Source organism: Suillus bovinus (assembly GCF_016758785.1).
Source record: "Suillus bovinus strain UH-Sbo-P2 chromosome Unknown EDB93scaffold_49, whole genome shotgun sequence".
Lineage (NCBI taxonomy): Eukaryota > Fungi > Basidiomycota > Agaricomycetes > Boletales > Suillaceae > Suillus > Suillus bovinus.
The window spans coordinates 131,841-145,826 of NW_024542105.1; the positions used below are offsets into that span (position 1 = coordinate 131,841).

Genomic DNA, 13,986 nt, shown 5'->3' on the forward strand with positions numbered 1-13,986 from the left:
CATCCATTGCCTCCATACCATCTCTTCCACTGATTGCCATCGATTTAGAGGACAATGTCGGGAAATGCTTCTACCCTAGGCGCCTCCTCTGATCTTTACTACATCTCCAGTAAAAATCCCACTTATCGTCTATTTCAATTCTGAACATTTTTCTTCCTAGGTATTGTCATCCGCCTTGATGATACTTCGAAGAAGAAGATTGATTTTGCCGAGTTGAAGATTGATTCACAGCGAGAGGAGATCCGTCACAGATCGGATCAAGACAGAGGCCTTAGTAAAGATTTCGATCCTGCCATGTGAGCTTCACCTAGGCTAAGAGAAACTCGTTCAGAACATCGTCACACAGTGCGGTGACCACTGAGCAGGTTTCCTTAACTATCCATACTGTGGCCATGTTTCCGCGGGGGGCCACCATAGATTTTACATTGAACAGAAGAGACATCTTGGCCAACACAGCGGATCACGAAGGCCAACGAGGTGAACCAATTCTCCTCCAGCTGTATCACATTCAATTTATAGCTTGATGCGATAGAGTACAGGATTACTAAGAGGAAGCTGACAGTTGTCGTCACAATACGGTCAGTATATCGTTCTTCTATCTCAGAACCAAAATGAGCATCCAGGCCTATCCACATCGACCATAATTCTTGATATCAGACAGCTGCAGTCCACTAGCAGCAGTATTTGCCCAAGATTCCGGCTACTGGTAATAGGAAAGGTCCGTCTCTGTCGTTATTCAAGCATAGACAACTCAAGCATCCACTCTACAGACCGGAGTCGGAAAGTCATCGCTGATCCAGCAGGCATTTAAAATAAATGAAGTAGTTAAGTCCATGAATCAGTGACACGTGGTGACAGTTGCTGACGTTCACCTGTCCTTTACAGCATGTTTCTGAACACAGGCGTGGTGAAGCAGATATCGAAAAGGAATTCGTTGCGCCAGAGAATAAACGATTTGTACTCCATGATAGTCAAGGGTTTGAAGCTGGCGATAGCGAGATTTTTACGACTGCAAAAACGTTCATTAGCCGCCGACGCAATGAACCCAAATTGCAGGATAGAATCCACGCGGTCTGGTACGGTCTTTTAGCATCTGGTGTCCCTCTGCCATACTGACACTGCTTGAAGGCTTTGTCTCTCGATACCTCATGCGGATGGACGCTTGCTTGAGAGTGGAGTAGAGGAATTCCTCAAATCGAGGAAGGAAATACTAGGCGACAGTGCGCAGCGTTTATATTTCGTTTCCCATAACTCATTTTTTAAATCTAGTTCCGATCATTGCTGTTTTCACCAAGCATGATGTTTTTATCGACAAATTGGAGTACGAAGCCACTGAATCGGGAGAATGTGACGAAACCGCGCTTGAGAAGCGTAAAGTTGACACTTTGAATAAACTGTGTATCCAGCCGCTTCAGGAAGCAGCCGGGAGGGACATCCTCCACGCAACTGTCTCAAGTAAAGGGATCTCGCTTCTTTAGTCCCCGATGCTGATTTAACATCATAGTGAACGAAGGTTACGAGGATACTATAAGAAATCTGATCGATCTTACAACCACGAACGTCGAAACATTCGTCGCCTCAGAAGCGGCATTAGCAATGATGATAGCCCAGCGAGTAGATATCGGTCTTAAAGTTAAGGCATCAATTGCGTACGCACGACCACTGTTATTTTGATAAATCCTAAATTTTACAATGTTGTTCTCCACAGCATAGGCAAGAAAAGTTAGTATTAGTTTTGTCAGTCTTCGGCGCCCTGTTGACTCCCGATTTTCTAGGATATTGGAGAGGTCTCGCTTCGAGCATGAACTTTGCAGGCTTTACCATGCTGGACTGCTTGTCTGTGATTCACAAGGATATCATTGACGTTTGGAACTTCAACGACCCCCTCTGTGTAAGATGCATATCTAATTTTATGTCACAGGCTGCTGACATGTTTCTGCGCAGCACTTGGTCAGTGACCGGTTCAAAGAACTGATGCTAAAAGATATAGACAAGGTCGACCTTCCGCACACAGCGCAAGCTTTGTGAGTCACTAGTTATTGTACTGCGAGACGCTTTCAATTTACCGAAACACTGGCAGTGAATTTGGCCTCTCCGTGGTCGCGACAATTGCATCGATTTTGACCTCGCTAGCTAGTGGTCCGCTTCTACCAATTGTTGTGCCACTTGCCACGGGGGTGGTTGTGGTTAAATGGGCTTATGATACCTATCAACGGACGTAAGTGAATGCGCACTGTTTCCATCTGAAACGCAGTTTATAATGCGAACGATTTAGAAACGTTGTCTTGCGGCGGATTATGACGTACATCGTGGATTTAACATGTATCATGCAGATATTGTTCCTGCTAGTACCGACGGGGCCTGTTTCTCGTCACATCATCAAGATTGCCATCGAAGGCTATGGGAAGGCGTGCAAAGACAATATCCACTTGGCAATTCAATCCCACTGTATGTCTGTCACTCGTAGCGGAGGGGACGATGCGCTGGAGGAGATTATTAGGTTGATCAACAACCATTCTATTAAGGCTGAAGATGTCCAGAACCTGAGGACGAAGATTGGGCGCGTGGATTTGCGAGTAGACGAAGAGTGGTAGTTGTGGTCTCGAAAGTGTACCTTGTTCATAAACACGTGTATTAGGAATTCAGCAGAAGAGTTGTATGGTCAACGTTTGCGAGGCCAAGGGCTCAATTGTCACCAACACCCTTCCTCTCTGCCATGTGCATTACTCGCCTCCCACATGCACGATCCAGCTCGTTGTCGATACCAACTCGGTAGTTTTTTTGTCTTGCTGCAGCCTGGTAGACGGAATGACCGTCGGCTATGAGCGCAGGTGCGGACTTGAAGGAGCTACTCGCATCTGCCGTGATTCGACTCATTCGAGGCTTGCGTATGCACTTCCATGCATCCAGACATCCCATCTAGACTCATCTGCAAAACTGCCTTTGTCGATGATCCAGTGACTCAATCGAGCGGGCTCATAATCTGCATAGGTACTCAGCAAAATATTCTGAGATATAGATGCATAAAAACAAACTTGTTCTTTACATTCTTGTCATTAATTGTTTTGACGCTCGCCTTTCGACTTCCAAGTATATATGGGTATTAAGGTTTAATATTTGATTATGTATGCTTATTTGGCCCTCTGTGTCTTCTTCACCCACACCCTCGATTCAGTGGGTACTGTCAGATCTGGGTTATTTCGGCGGTAGTGTTGTCCGAGTGAGTGGAGTCATTAACTCTCCACAGTGCTAGTATTGAACCAATCGCCATTTCCAAAGCAGATACATCATGGATCCAGATGACGTTTGTGGGCACAGGGACTTGCCATTCTAACCCATGTTCGAAACGACCAGATGCGAACCGAGGCTGAGCCAGTGAGAAGCGCCTCTACTATTAACGGAATACCGGCGCTACGCTTTGTTCATCTGAAACAAGACCATCATAATCTTGCAATGTGCAGGTAATAAACCTTAGGTTCTGGTTCTCACTACACGTGGCACCCTTAACGGACGCCCCAGGGTGTTATCACATATATGAGATCCACGTTGGCAGCTAAGCACCTCGTATTGATTGTGGTAAGCGCGATGGATTACGTCTTTCTCGGAATAATGCATATAGACTTACATGCAGCCGCCTCGTGCCAGTCAGTAAATAATTTGCTGGTTCAAGTGCTGTAAATTCAGGGTTCGAGGCGGTGAACGCATAAACCCTGGGATGTGGGTCGATTCATGTAACACACGAGTTGTGTCAAGTTCCGAAGGAACGCCAAATTATTAGCGCTTCCAGGTCTTGCAGGACTTCTGCAAGCCCCTCAAGCATGTATCCAGCAGGCGCTGATACGAATTTGCGTCCCAGAGCCATTACTTGTTTTGCTCCCGTCATTCATTCCCTCCTTACCCTACCTTCCATTAACTCCCATTAATTCGGTGCACAATGTCGGAAAATGCCCTCACTGTAGTCGCCTCTGTTCCTCTCCGCATCACTAGTAAGAATTTCCCACTTACCATCTATTTGCCTCTTGAATAATCTTTCTTTCTAGGTATTGTCATCGGCCTTGATGATACTTCGAAGAAGAAAATCGATTTTGCCGAGTTGAAGATTGATTCACTGCGACAGGAGATCCGTCGCAGATCGGAACAAGACAAAGAGCTCAGTGCAAAGTTCGATTCCACTATGTGAGCTCCACCTATATTGGGGAGAAACTCGCTCAAAATGCTGTAATACAGTGCGGTGACCGCTGAGCGGGTTTCCTTGTCTGTACATTGTCACCGTACTAGCGTGTTCCTGTGGAAGACCACCAAGAATTTTTCGTTCAACAGACAGGACATCTTGTCTAATATAGTGGATCATGACGGCCAACGAGGTGAACCAATTCCGCTCCAGCTGTGTTGCATTTAACTTACAGCTTGATGTAACAGTGTATAGGATGACTGAGGGAAAGATGACTGTTGTCATCGGAGTATCGTCAGTATGTTGATCTCTTATCTCAGAAGCAAACTGAGTGTCCTTGTTCATATCGACCATGATTGTTGATATCAGACAGCTGCAGTCCACTAGCAGCGATATTCTGAGTATTTGCCCGAGATTCCGGCTACTGGTAATAGGAAAGGTCTGTTCCTGTCATTGTCTTCAAGCATAGACGACTCACGTACCCACTTCGTAGAGCGGAGTAGGAAAGTCATCACTGATCCAACATGCATTCAAAATAGATGAAGTAGTTGAGTCCATGGATTAGTGCCACGTGGTGACAGTTTCTGACGTTCACCTGTCCTTTACAGCATGTTTCTGAACACAGGCGTGGTGAAGCAGATATTGAAAGGGAATTTATTGCGCCAGAGAATGAACGATTTGTACTCCACGATAGTCAGGGGTTTGAAGCTGGCGATGGTGAGATTTTTACGACTGCAAAAAAGTTCATTAGCTGCCGACGCGAAATGCCCGAACTGCGAGACAAAATTCACGCGGTCTGGTATGGTCTTCTAGCTTCTGCTGTCACTCTGCCATACTGACACTGCTTGAAGGCTCTGCCTCTCGATACCTCATGCCAATGGGCGCTTGCTTGAGAGTGGAGTAGAGGAATTCCTCAAATTGAGGAAGGAAATACTAGGCAACAGTACGCAGCATTCATATTTCGTTTCTCATAACTCATATCTTAAATCTAGTTCCGATCATTGCTGTCTTCACCAAGCATGACGTTTTTGTCGATGAATTGGAGCTCGCCGCCGCCGAATCAGCCGAATATGAACCAGCCGTGCTCGACAAGTTTAAAGTTGACACTTTGGATAAACTATGTATCCAGCCGCTTCAGGATGCAGCTGGGAGCGACATCCCTCATGCAACTGTTTCAAGTAAAGGGGCTTTACTTCTCTAGTTCTTGATGCTGACATATTATTATAGCGAACGAAGAGTACGAGAGCACCATAAGACAACTGGTCGATCTTACAACCACGAACGTCGAAAAATTTGTCGCCTCAGAAGCGGCATTAGCAATGATGATAGCCCAGCGAGTAGACATCGGTCTTAAAGTTAAGGCATCAATCGCGTACGCACGACCACTGTTATTCTAGTAAAGCTTAAATTTCACACTTTTACTCTCCACAGCATCGGCGAGAAAAGTTAGTCTTAGTCTTGTCAGTCTCCGGCGCCTTGTTGACTCCCAAATTTTTAGGATATTGGAGAGGTCTCGCTTCGAGCATGAATTTCACAGGCTTTACCATGCTGGACTGCTTGTCTGTGATTCACAAGGATATCATTGACGTTTGGAACTTCAACGACCCCCTCTGTGTAAGATGCATATCTAATTTTATGTCACAGGCTGCTGACATGTTTCTGCGAAGCACTTGGTCAGTGACCGGTTCAAAGAACTGATGCTAAAAGATATAGACAAGGTCGACCTTCCGCACACAGCGCAAGCTTTGTGAGTCACTAGTTATTGTACTGCGAGACGCTTTCAATTTACCGAAACACTGGCAGTGAATTTGGCCTCTCCGTGGTCGCGACAATTGCATCGATTTTGACCTCGCTAGCTAGTGGTCCGCTTCTACCAATTGTTGTGCCACTTGCCACGGGGGTGGTTGTGGTTAAATGGGCTTATGATACCTATCAACGGACGTAAGTGAATGCGCACTGTTTCCATCTGAAACGCAGTTTATAATGCGAACGATTTAGAAACGTTGTCTTGCGGCGGATTATGACGTACATCGTGGATTTAACATGTATCATGCAGATATTGTTCCTGCTAGTACCGACGGGGCCTGTTTCTCGTCACATCATCAAGATTGCCATCGAAGGCTATGGGAAGGCGTGCAAAGACAATATCCACTTGGCAATTCAATCCCACTGTATGTCTGTCACTCGTAGAGGGGACGATGTGCTGGATAAGATTGTTGAATTGATCGAGGGTCATTCCATCAAGCCTGAAGAAGTTCACGACCTGAGGATGCAGATTGGGCCCGTGGATTCGAAAGCAGACGAAGAGTGGTGACAGTGCGTGCCTGCATACATGACAGTGGCCAACGATTCTGGTTCCTAAAGCGTACCTTGTTCACTACGTGTATTTATGCGCATGCACGCGTTTACTTATCCACGTCACTGTGTGATATCTGACAGCATAAGCCACGTAACTTGAGCGATCGAGGTCACGAGTCCAACTTAGCGGTCACCAGAGGTTCCCGAGCACCAGCTGAGCGAAACTGTCGTTCTTTCCCTGAACGATACTAATCCCATTCGCTCGATCCGATACAGTTTCGCCTCCCTTCGCCTGCCAAGTCACTTTATTTTCCCGCTCACCCGGTGGTAATTTGCCAGCGTCGGAAACCGACTTAACGCTCTGTCTATTGCTCGCAGAGGGCTGCATCCTACGCACACGACAGCTTACCAAGGGAAAAGGATGTACCAATCGAGAGTAAAATCAAATCCAAATGTGGTTGAGAAGGAATTTCCAATTTCATAATTTCAAGTCACTCAGCCTGTCTTTCGCGGTCTACAACGCCTGTCACCTTCTGCTCCACGATGCAGGATGGTGTAGGAATGACGATTCATTGGGGAGAGAGTACTGACTCGGACACCTCGAACTCGCGCGATCCCCTCTCGATCAGAACAACGCACTTCTGTGGATCGCCATGCAGAACGTATCACTGGGAAGAAGTTACTATCCACGACTCCGACATTTTTCTTGATCGCTGCAATATGCGTGCAAATGCATCTCAGGAGTCAGTAGTACGCCTCAGTTCGATCAGTGGTGCAGGGGTACGGAATCTCCCATGCCTTGATTGCTGCGACCCCGCCACGGATCGCTTCGACTACGGAGTACACATGTATTGCTGTCACCGGCACTTTAAATTCGGATCCAATTCGAGAAGGGCATGTATAGTAACACATGAGGCAACATCCCTGCCTCGAGGCCTGGATTATAACTAACCGGCCAGCCCAGCCTCATGTCCATCCGCGCTTACTCAAATGTCTCCCCTACACAAAATTGAAATGCATCTAGATCTAACTTTCGATGCCCGTTATCGCAGGCCAATCATCTTCCAAGGTCTCTGCTCAACTTATGATTATGTTTTGTTCACTAACTACTTTTGTTTCTTGCCACATGACTGTTAGTTCCCTACCAAAATACCTCACTGGCGTTTTTGTTGACGTATCACGCGCTGTGGACGCCATCCGTTCGCCTGCCTACCCAGCTTAAATCCAGTACTACCAAAATGTTGCTAGTTCAGGTCTGTGGAGTGGATGTTGACTCAGATCCACTGCATATATCAGCATATGCTGAGGGATTTCCACGCTGTCTATGCCATCGATCGGTAAGCGCTCGTTCACAAGATAAGACTGAGCATTTATTCACCGGCGCAGTTGATAACATTAGCTGTCAAAGGGGCCTAACGATTGACAGTAGTCTCTGTCACTGCATTTGCACAAACAAAACGTGGTGCGTTATATCGAGATTGATGATCAACCTGTCTTCCCATAGTCACACTCAACCATGAACGTTGGTTGCTGGCTATATGCATCAGTTGGAATGTGAGTCAGTTTACCCTTTCACTCCAATTAGATTCAACGAATCAACAGGGACTAACTTCTACTTTCACCTTATGCGAGGGTCACGCTTGACAAGCGCGCGTGCTTAGGAAGACGATATTCGATAAGCTCCGAACACAAACTTGAAAGCACGTCAATAAGTACGAAGGTGACTGAAAGGGGTGTGAGGTCGTGAACCGATACGGATAATGTATTCATAGCAGCTGCATAGAATATTAATTATAATTACTCGTCATGAAAGTTTCTTCCGCTCGGCTTCTATGAACGCTACAATTTCCTGAACTTTAGGTCGAGCATTGACGTTGGTGGACAGACATTTCAGCCAATACTTCTTCTGACCTTCATCAACGCCGGTGAGCTCGCCGAAGGGCTTTCTTCCTCCTACTATCGCTGCTATCACGTGAAACGCCTGCATCAGCCGGAAGTAAGGTTGTTGACCACAAAGTAGCTTCGGAGTGTCAGACATGCACCATGAACGAAACAAGATATTTACCTGAAGCATGATACAACCATGAGAATATACATCTGCGGGCTTTGTTGGCTTTGTTGGCTCCCCTTCTGAATCGGGTAGAGCGACCATTTCGGGGGCCATCCAACGCACATTACCCGCGTGGCAGGAATTGAATGTAGGGTTTCCCGATTGTGCGAGGATCATTGAGAGACCGAAGTCTGCGAGGCAAAGCTTGTCGTCACTATTGATGAGTATGTTGGTCTAAATTCATGATATCGTCATCATTCAAACACACTAGTCCTGCAAACGATAAGATATCTACCGGTGTCAAATCGCCATGGACAATGTCCTTTTCATGCACTAAGGGGCTGTTTCAACCTGAACCGTGCGTGAAAAATTGGAATCACGTACAATACTTGAGACCAGATGCTATTTGGCGTGACTGCATTGCTTGAGATTCAGCTAGTCTTTTCAAACGTAAGCGCTTACCATGTCCAGCTTCTGGGATTTCGAAAGCCGGGTTTGTTGTTTCAGGTAGTTATCGAGAGACCCTTTCGTCATCCATGATGAAACGAATGCTGGTAAGACTCCGAAACCAGTTGTAATTCCGCGAAGTGAGAGGACATTATCATCTTTCAATTGGGCCCAGACGTAGGCCTCGCGTCGTATACCCTTTCAACCAGAAATAAGTGACGTTAATATGCTGTAATGTAAGACCTTACCCATGCAGCCTTTTCCAACGGCGCCGTTTGACTGGTGTCAGCGACCCTCACTACCTTGATTGCGACCTATAAATTTCAAACGAATCAATGTGGATGCATGCGTGGTTGGAGTTAGGCTCACTGTGAGAGGGGGATTACTAGAAGAGGTAGACCAGATGCATTTCCAGACATCGCCAAAGCCACCGGTGTAATTAGGAGCATCCTCGGTTTTCCTGAGTTGCGCCTTTGGAATCTCTTTGACCGGAGTCTTGAAATCAACGTTGTGTGGTGGCATCTTTATTTGTCTTGGATGAGTGTGAGTTCAAGTGATATATGTCGAATGGCCAATACAACTGGGGTATAAGTACGGGAGCGTTCTCCGTAAAGGACAGATAACAGATATAGATGATAAGCACATCTCCTGATCAAACGAGTATAACGCAGGTTATCGATGTTCGATGAAGAACATCACACCAGCAAGCGCCTACACTTGATCAAGTTCCGTGCATAGTCGGAGGCTCGGTCGACCGGTCGACCGAGGGCTAGAACGCTCAGGGCTCATCTATGGACCACGGACTTTTCAGATTCCATCGATTCCCGTCAATCTGCGTGCGAGGACGGTGTCTGTCCGATTTTTACTAGGTCATCTGATGACATACTTGTCCGAGTTGAGGAGCCAAGCCAGTGAGGACAGTAGGGTGGCTTTTGACACCATGTACTATGACCTGCTTTTGGGAAAATATTTTTGACATGTGATGAAACATAGTAAACGAACGAACGAGTCTTAGCACAGCGGCATGTTATCATAAGCGTTTAGCTGCAGTCGAAGTTAGAACATCCGAGTCATGATTCAGCTGAGCGTTACATGCATATTATTAGTGATACAAGAAAAGAATAAAGGCTTCACACCTTTTATTTGACAGTGCGAGCTCGAGCTCTGTAGGATATTCATCATGACGAAAAGTAACTAGCTTAATAGTATGTAATCAAAGAACTTGACGTCACACGTCGTTGTCACACAAAATTCAATGTCTTAAGTATTCCTCAGGAATCAGGATCGACATCCGACTCATCGATATCCAGCGAATGACCATTTCAACGAGCATTCGGGCATTCTTAAACTGTTACGGTGCTTCTTTCCATTCCAATTCAGCACCCACAATTCCTTCATGTCCAAACGCTGCAGCGAAGTTACTGTCTACTACAAGAGAACTTTTACATCTTACGGATACAACACTCGCTTTTCCCGGTTTATAGACCATGTCGTTATATATCTGCGAAAATGGCATAGGCTACTCCGAGGATTTTCACACCGGCAGAGAGCAGAAATAATGCCGCCTGTACCATGCACCAACACCCAGCATTCAATGCAATGTCCCACAATTCCGTCGACTTTTTTCGAACTGACTGGATCCAAGGTATAAAATCTTTTAATTTATCGGTGAGTCTCGGCTCGCACCGCGAGTCCTCATACTCACTGTATTCTTGCTAAAGCATAATGTTTTGTACGTCCAAGGCGCATGGTCACGTACTTCATCAGTTACACCACGACCGTTGACGCTATATAATCTTAATACCATATTAGGGAGCTCGCTATGAACAGGAGGAGTCAACCTGAAGACATGGCTCATCACAGTAGGCACCAGGACGGGAAGAGTCGAAGGAGGATCTAGTCAGACGGACCTGGATGGTGATTGCGACTCTTGAAGCTACAATAAGCTTTGTCCATTCTGCTCATGAGTCTGCATTCAAGGGATCTTGGGGCAGATCTTGTCGTAATCCGGTAAGACGCACGCAAGCCCTTCGGATCTAAGCGTATGTTGACCGGTACGTCTTATTTGATACCCGACAGGATATGCACTAATTTATAAAGTCTGATGAACAGTCGGACTTATCCGCAGACATGTGCCCAACCTGCCCCAAGCTATCTATGAGTACACAAGCTTCCACGACACGTTGCATCGGTTATGCCCTCAGTCCAACAAGCATGGCTCACGTTCAATTTCAGCCAACACGCGGGGCACCTACTGCTCGGTCACCCCTCAGTCATGCCCAGAACCACCATCTTTTGGGGGAAACTCCAAACGTGCAGTCCCTGTCGAGCACCACAACATGTCACTCACTTCAGAGGTGTCTCGCATCCCGACGTTCTCTTGTTTGCTCTCAAACATCTGAAGGATCATTCGTATGGAAGACCTCGGAAGATCAAACTCACCTCCATCTACAGAGATTTCCGATATCACTGCTTTTCAATTTCAACTAGACGGGTATGGAAGAAGGAAATTCTGTCATTTCGGACGTATTCTGATTGTTCATTGTAGTCCATGTCTTTACCAACGCTCTTAGTGTTCGACATCAGTTGTTGTGTAATCCTTGTGCTTTATTGTACGAACGAGTGAACAGTTCGAGGTGGAATTGATTGCCTAATGCAGGGAGATAGACGCCGTGTGTGACTGTTGTGTCATAAGCCACAGGAGCCCTCGCTTCGTGTTTCTTCACTGTTATCTCTCACAGTACAGCTTTCATCATAAACCAGATCACCTCTACTCCAGGACGCACACTAAGATCTCCCAATGGCAACTATTGACGCTCAGGTCCTCAGGGAAATGATTAAACAATTTCGAGTTCTTATCATAGGAAGAGCAAACGCAGGCAAAACGTCCATCCTTCACAAGGTCTGCAATACCGCGGATGAACCAGAAATTTACGATACCGAAGGACACAAGGTACGATCTATGTGATATGTGATGCACGGATTTATCGCTGATCAATTCTGGATAGTTCGATGCGGCCGTCGTGGAATCATCGATCAAGGTGCTTGCACAATTTTCCCTGCAGGCATACATGCGCTGACGGACGATCAGCGTGGAAATCACGACATTAGAAACGAGATGGTGTTCAGAAGCAATCCAGGTTTCGTCTTTCACGACTCATGTGGGTTCGAAGCGGGTTCTGAAGAAGAATTCGAGAACATGAAAAAATTCATCTTAGAACGGGCAAAAACGACAAAATTGGGGGAGCGAATTCATGCTATCTGGAACTGTAGACGATCTGATATTTTTTTCCTTGATTGCAGTTGTCCATTGTTAACAGCTGGTAAGCTTGCGGTTTATGAAGCTCAAACAGCATGAACAACACTGATAGTTAGCTCCTGTTCGCCTGTTGACAGAACGTAAGTGCCTTGATGGCTTATAGTCCTCGACCAATGCTCATGATCTCCATCCCTTGCTGCTGCTCGCCTGTTGACAGCCCGTAAGTGCCTTGATCGTTTCCGGTCCCCGACCGATGCTCATGATCTCCATCCCTTGCTGCTGCTCGCCTGTTGACAGCCCGTAAGTGCCTTGATGGTTTCTGGTCGTCGACTGATGCTCATGATCCCCATCCCTTGGTACTGCTCGCCTGTTGTCAGGAAGTAAGTGCATTGAATGGTTTCCGGTCCTCGACCGATGCTCATGATCCCCATCCCTTGGTACTGCTCGCCTGTTGGCAGGAAGTAAGTGCATTGAATGGTTTCCGGTCCTCGAGCGATGCTTATGACCCCCATCCCTTGCTGCTGCTTGCCTGTTGACAGAGAGTAAGTGCCTCGATGGTTTCCGGTCCTCGAGCGATGTTCATGATCCCCATCCCTTGCTGCTGCTCGCCTGTTGACGGAGAGTAAGTATCTCAATGGTTTCCGGTCCCCGACCGATGCTCATGATCCCCATCCCTTGCTGCTGCTCGCCTGTTGACAGAGAGTAAGTGCCTCGATGGTTTCTGGTCCTCGACCGATGCTCATGATCCCAATCCCTTGCTGCTGCTCGCCTGTTGACAGAGCGTAAGTGCCTTGGTGGTTTCCGGTCCCAGATGCTCATGATCCCAATCCCTTGCTGCTGCTCGCCTGTTGACAGAGAGTAAGTGCCTTGATGGTTTCTGGTCGTCGACTGATGCTCATGATTACCATCCCTTGCTGCTGCTCGCCTGTTGATAGTACGTAAGTGCCTTGATGGTTTCTGGTCCTCGGCCGATGCTCATGATCCCCATCCCTTGGTGCTGCTCGCCTGTTGACAGAACGTCAGTGCATTGATGGTTTCAAGTGCTTGACCGATGCTCATGATCTCCATCCCTTGCTGCTGTTTGTTTGTTGACAGCACGTAAGTGACTAGATAGTTCCTGATCCTCAACCCATGCTGACAATCGCTGCTGCTCGCCTGTTGACAGAGAGTAAGTGCCTTTATTATTTTCTGCCTGTGATCCATGTGCAGAAATCTTACATTTGTTTTTTCGGCAGGTGGTCAGTGGCTTTATCATATCTTGTCTCGAAATGATACTGAATAATATAACTTGTGTTCATAGCCTGATGTGAGCATCTTCTATTCTATCAGACGAGTCGAATCACGGTTGCTCATGTAATACATAGTTCGTTGAGTACCCCTCCCTGATGGCTTATTTTCCATATTCACATATCTTGTATATTCTCTTGCTCTGCACAGAATGTGAGTCGTTTTAACCTCATACTGTGAAGCATTAAATGTGTTGACCATTTTGACTGGTTCTTTCACTCTGTAGGATGTGAGTATATTTCAATCGCTCCAGGATCCTAGCTATCTAATCCCTTGTATCCATGATTTATTCACAGAATGTGTGTAAATCATGTACTGTCTGGATCCTATATTATTCCACTGACAAACAATCTTATTGAATCAGCTTGTACGTTCATGGATGATATATCTTCACCGTTACATAGTGGTGCTCACTTGGTTCCAACTCTTGACAGTTTGTAAGTTACCCGTACACACCTGTCATTGTCCACAATC

The 13,986-nt window shown here is 46.4% G+C and overlaps 5 protein-coding genes across 5 annotated transcripts; 3 read left to right on the top strand and 2 right to left on the bottom strand.

The window, feature by feature from the left end:
• Positions 1–54: 54 nt before the first annotated feature.
• Positions 55–2,594, top strand: EDB93DRAFT_1105850 (uncharacterized protein; the record flags this gene model as incomplete). The annotated part of the gene is made up of 13 exons (XM_041447547.1): positions 55–109; positions 161–296; positions 540–578; positions 658–718; positions 886–1,076; positions 1,129–1,220; positions 1,270–1,455; positions 1,505–1,649; positions 1,709–1,722; positions 1,776–1,891; positions 1,945–2,024; positions 2,081–2,218; positions 2,276–2,594. The coding sequence occupies 13 exons, from the start codon at positions 55–57 to the stop codon at positions 2,592–2,594; spliced, it is 1,572 nt and encodes a 523-aa protein (XP_041305338.1).
• A 1,626-nt stretch (positions 2,595–4,220) lies between these two features.
• On the top strand, positions 4,221–6,749 carry EDB93DRAFT_647877 (uncharacterized protein). The gene is made up of 13 exons (XM_041456976.1): positions 4,221–4,364; positions 4,420–4,465; positions 4,541–4,610; positions 4,665–4,718; positions 4,780–4,970; positions 5,023–5,114; positions 5,164–5,349; positions 5,399–5,543; positions 5,603–5,616; positions 5,670–5,785; positions 5,839–5,918; positions 5,975–6,112; positions 6,170–6,749. The coding sequence occupies exons 2-13, from the start codon at positions 4,428–4,430 to the stop codon at positions 6,483–6,485; spliced, it is 1,440 nt and encodes a 479-aa protein (XP_041305339.1). The 5' UTR covers positions 4,221–4,364; positions 4,420–4,427; the 3' UTR covers positions 6,486–6,749.
• Positions 6,750–8,273: 1,524 nt separating this feature from the next.
• EDB93DRAFT_1252716 (kinase-like domain-containing protein) lies at positions 8,274–9,488 on the bottom strand (the record flags this gene model as incomplete). The annotated part of the gene is made up of 7 exons (XM_041453330.1): positions 8,274–8,489; positions 8,535–8,753; positions 8,815–8,852; positions 8,904–8,934; positions 8,982–9,164; positions 9,215–9,280; positions 9,336–9,488. 7 exons carry the CDS (start codon positions 9,486–9,488, stop codon positions 8,274–8,276), a joined length of 906 nt encoding a protein of 301 aa, XP_041305340.1.
• Positions 9,489–10,193: 705 nt separating this feature from the next.
• EDB93DRAFT_1338715 (uncharacterized protein) lies at positions 10,194–11,414 on the bottom strand (the record flags this gene model as incomplete). Its single annotated transcript, XM_041455403.1, has 5 exons — positions 10,194–10,600; positions 10,672–10,807; positions 10,877–10,902; positions 11,317–11,364; positions 11,409–11,414. 5 exons carry the CDS (start codon positions 11,412–11,414, stop codon positions 10,460–10,462), a joined length of 357 nt encoding a protein of 118 aa, XP_041305341.1. The 3' UTR covers positions 10,194–10,459.
• Positions 11,415–11,766: 352 nt separating this feature from the next.
• On the top strand, positions 11,767–12,324 carry EDB93DRAFT_1252717 (uncharacterized protein; the record flags this gene model as incomplete). The annotated part of the gene is made up of 3 exons (XM_041453331.1): positions 11,767–11,919; positions 11,975–12,007; positions 12,058–12,324. The coding sequence occupies 3 exons, from the start codon at positions 11,767–11,769 to the stop codon at positions 12,322–12,324; spliced, it is 453 nt and encodes a 150-aa protein (XP_041305342.1).
• Between the last annotated feature and the right edge of the window lie 1,662 nt (positions 12,325–13,986).

Excerpts from the sequence above, each read along its gene's own strand:
- EDB93DRAFT_647877 (XM_041456976.1), top strand. The coding sequence starts at position 4,428 with ATGACTGAGGGAAAGATGACTGTTGTCATCGGAGTATC. Across the intron at positions 5,786-5,838 it reads ACTTCAACGACCCCCTCTGT|CACTTGGTCAGTGACCGGTT; the intron begins GTAAGATGCATA and ends GTTTCTGCGAAG. Across the intron at positions 6,113-6,169 it reads TATGATACCTATCAACGGAC|AAACGTTGTCTTGCGGCGGA; the intron begins GTAAGTGAATGC and ends CGAACGATTTAG.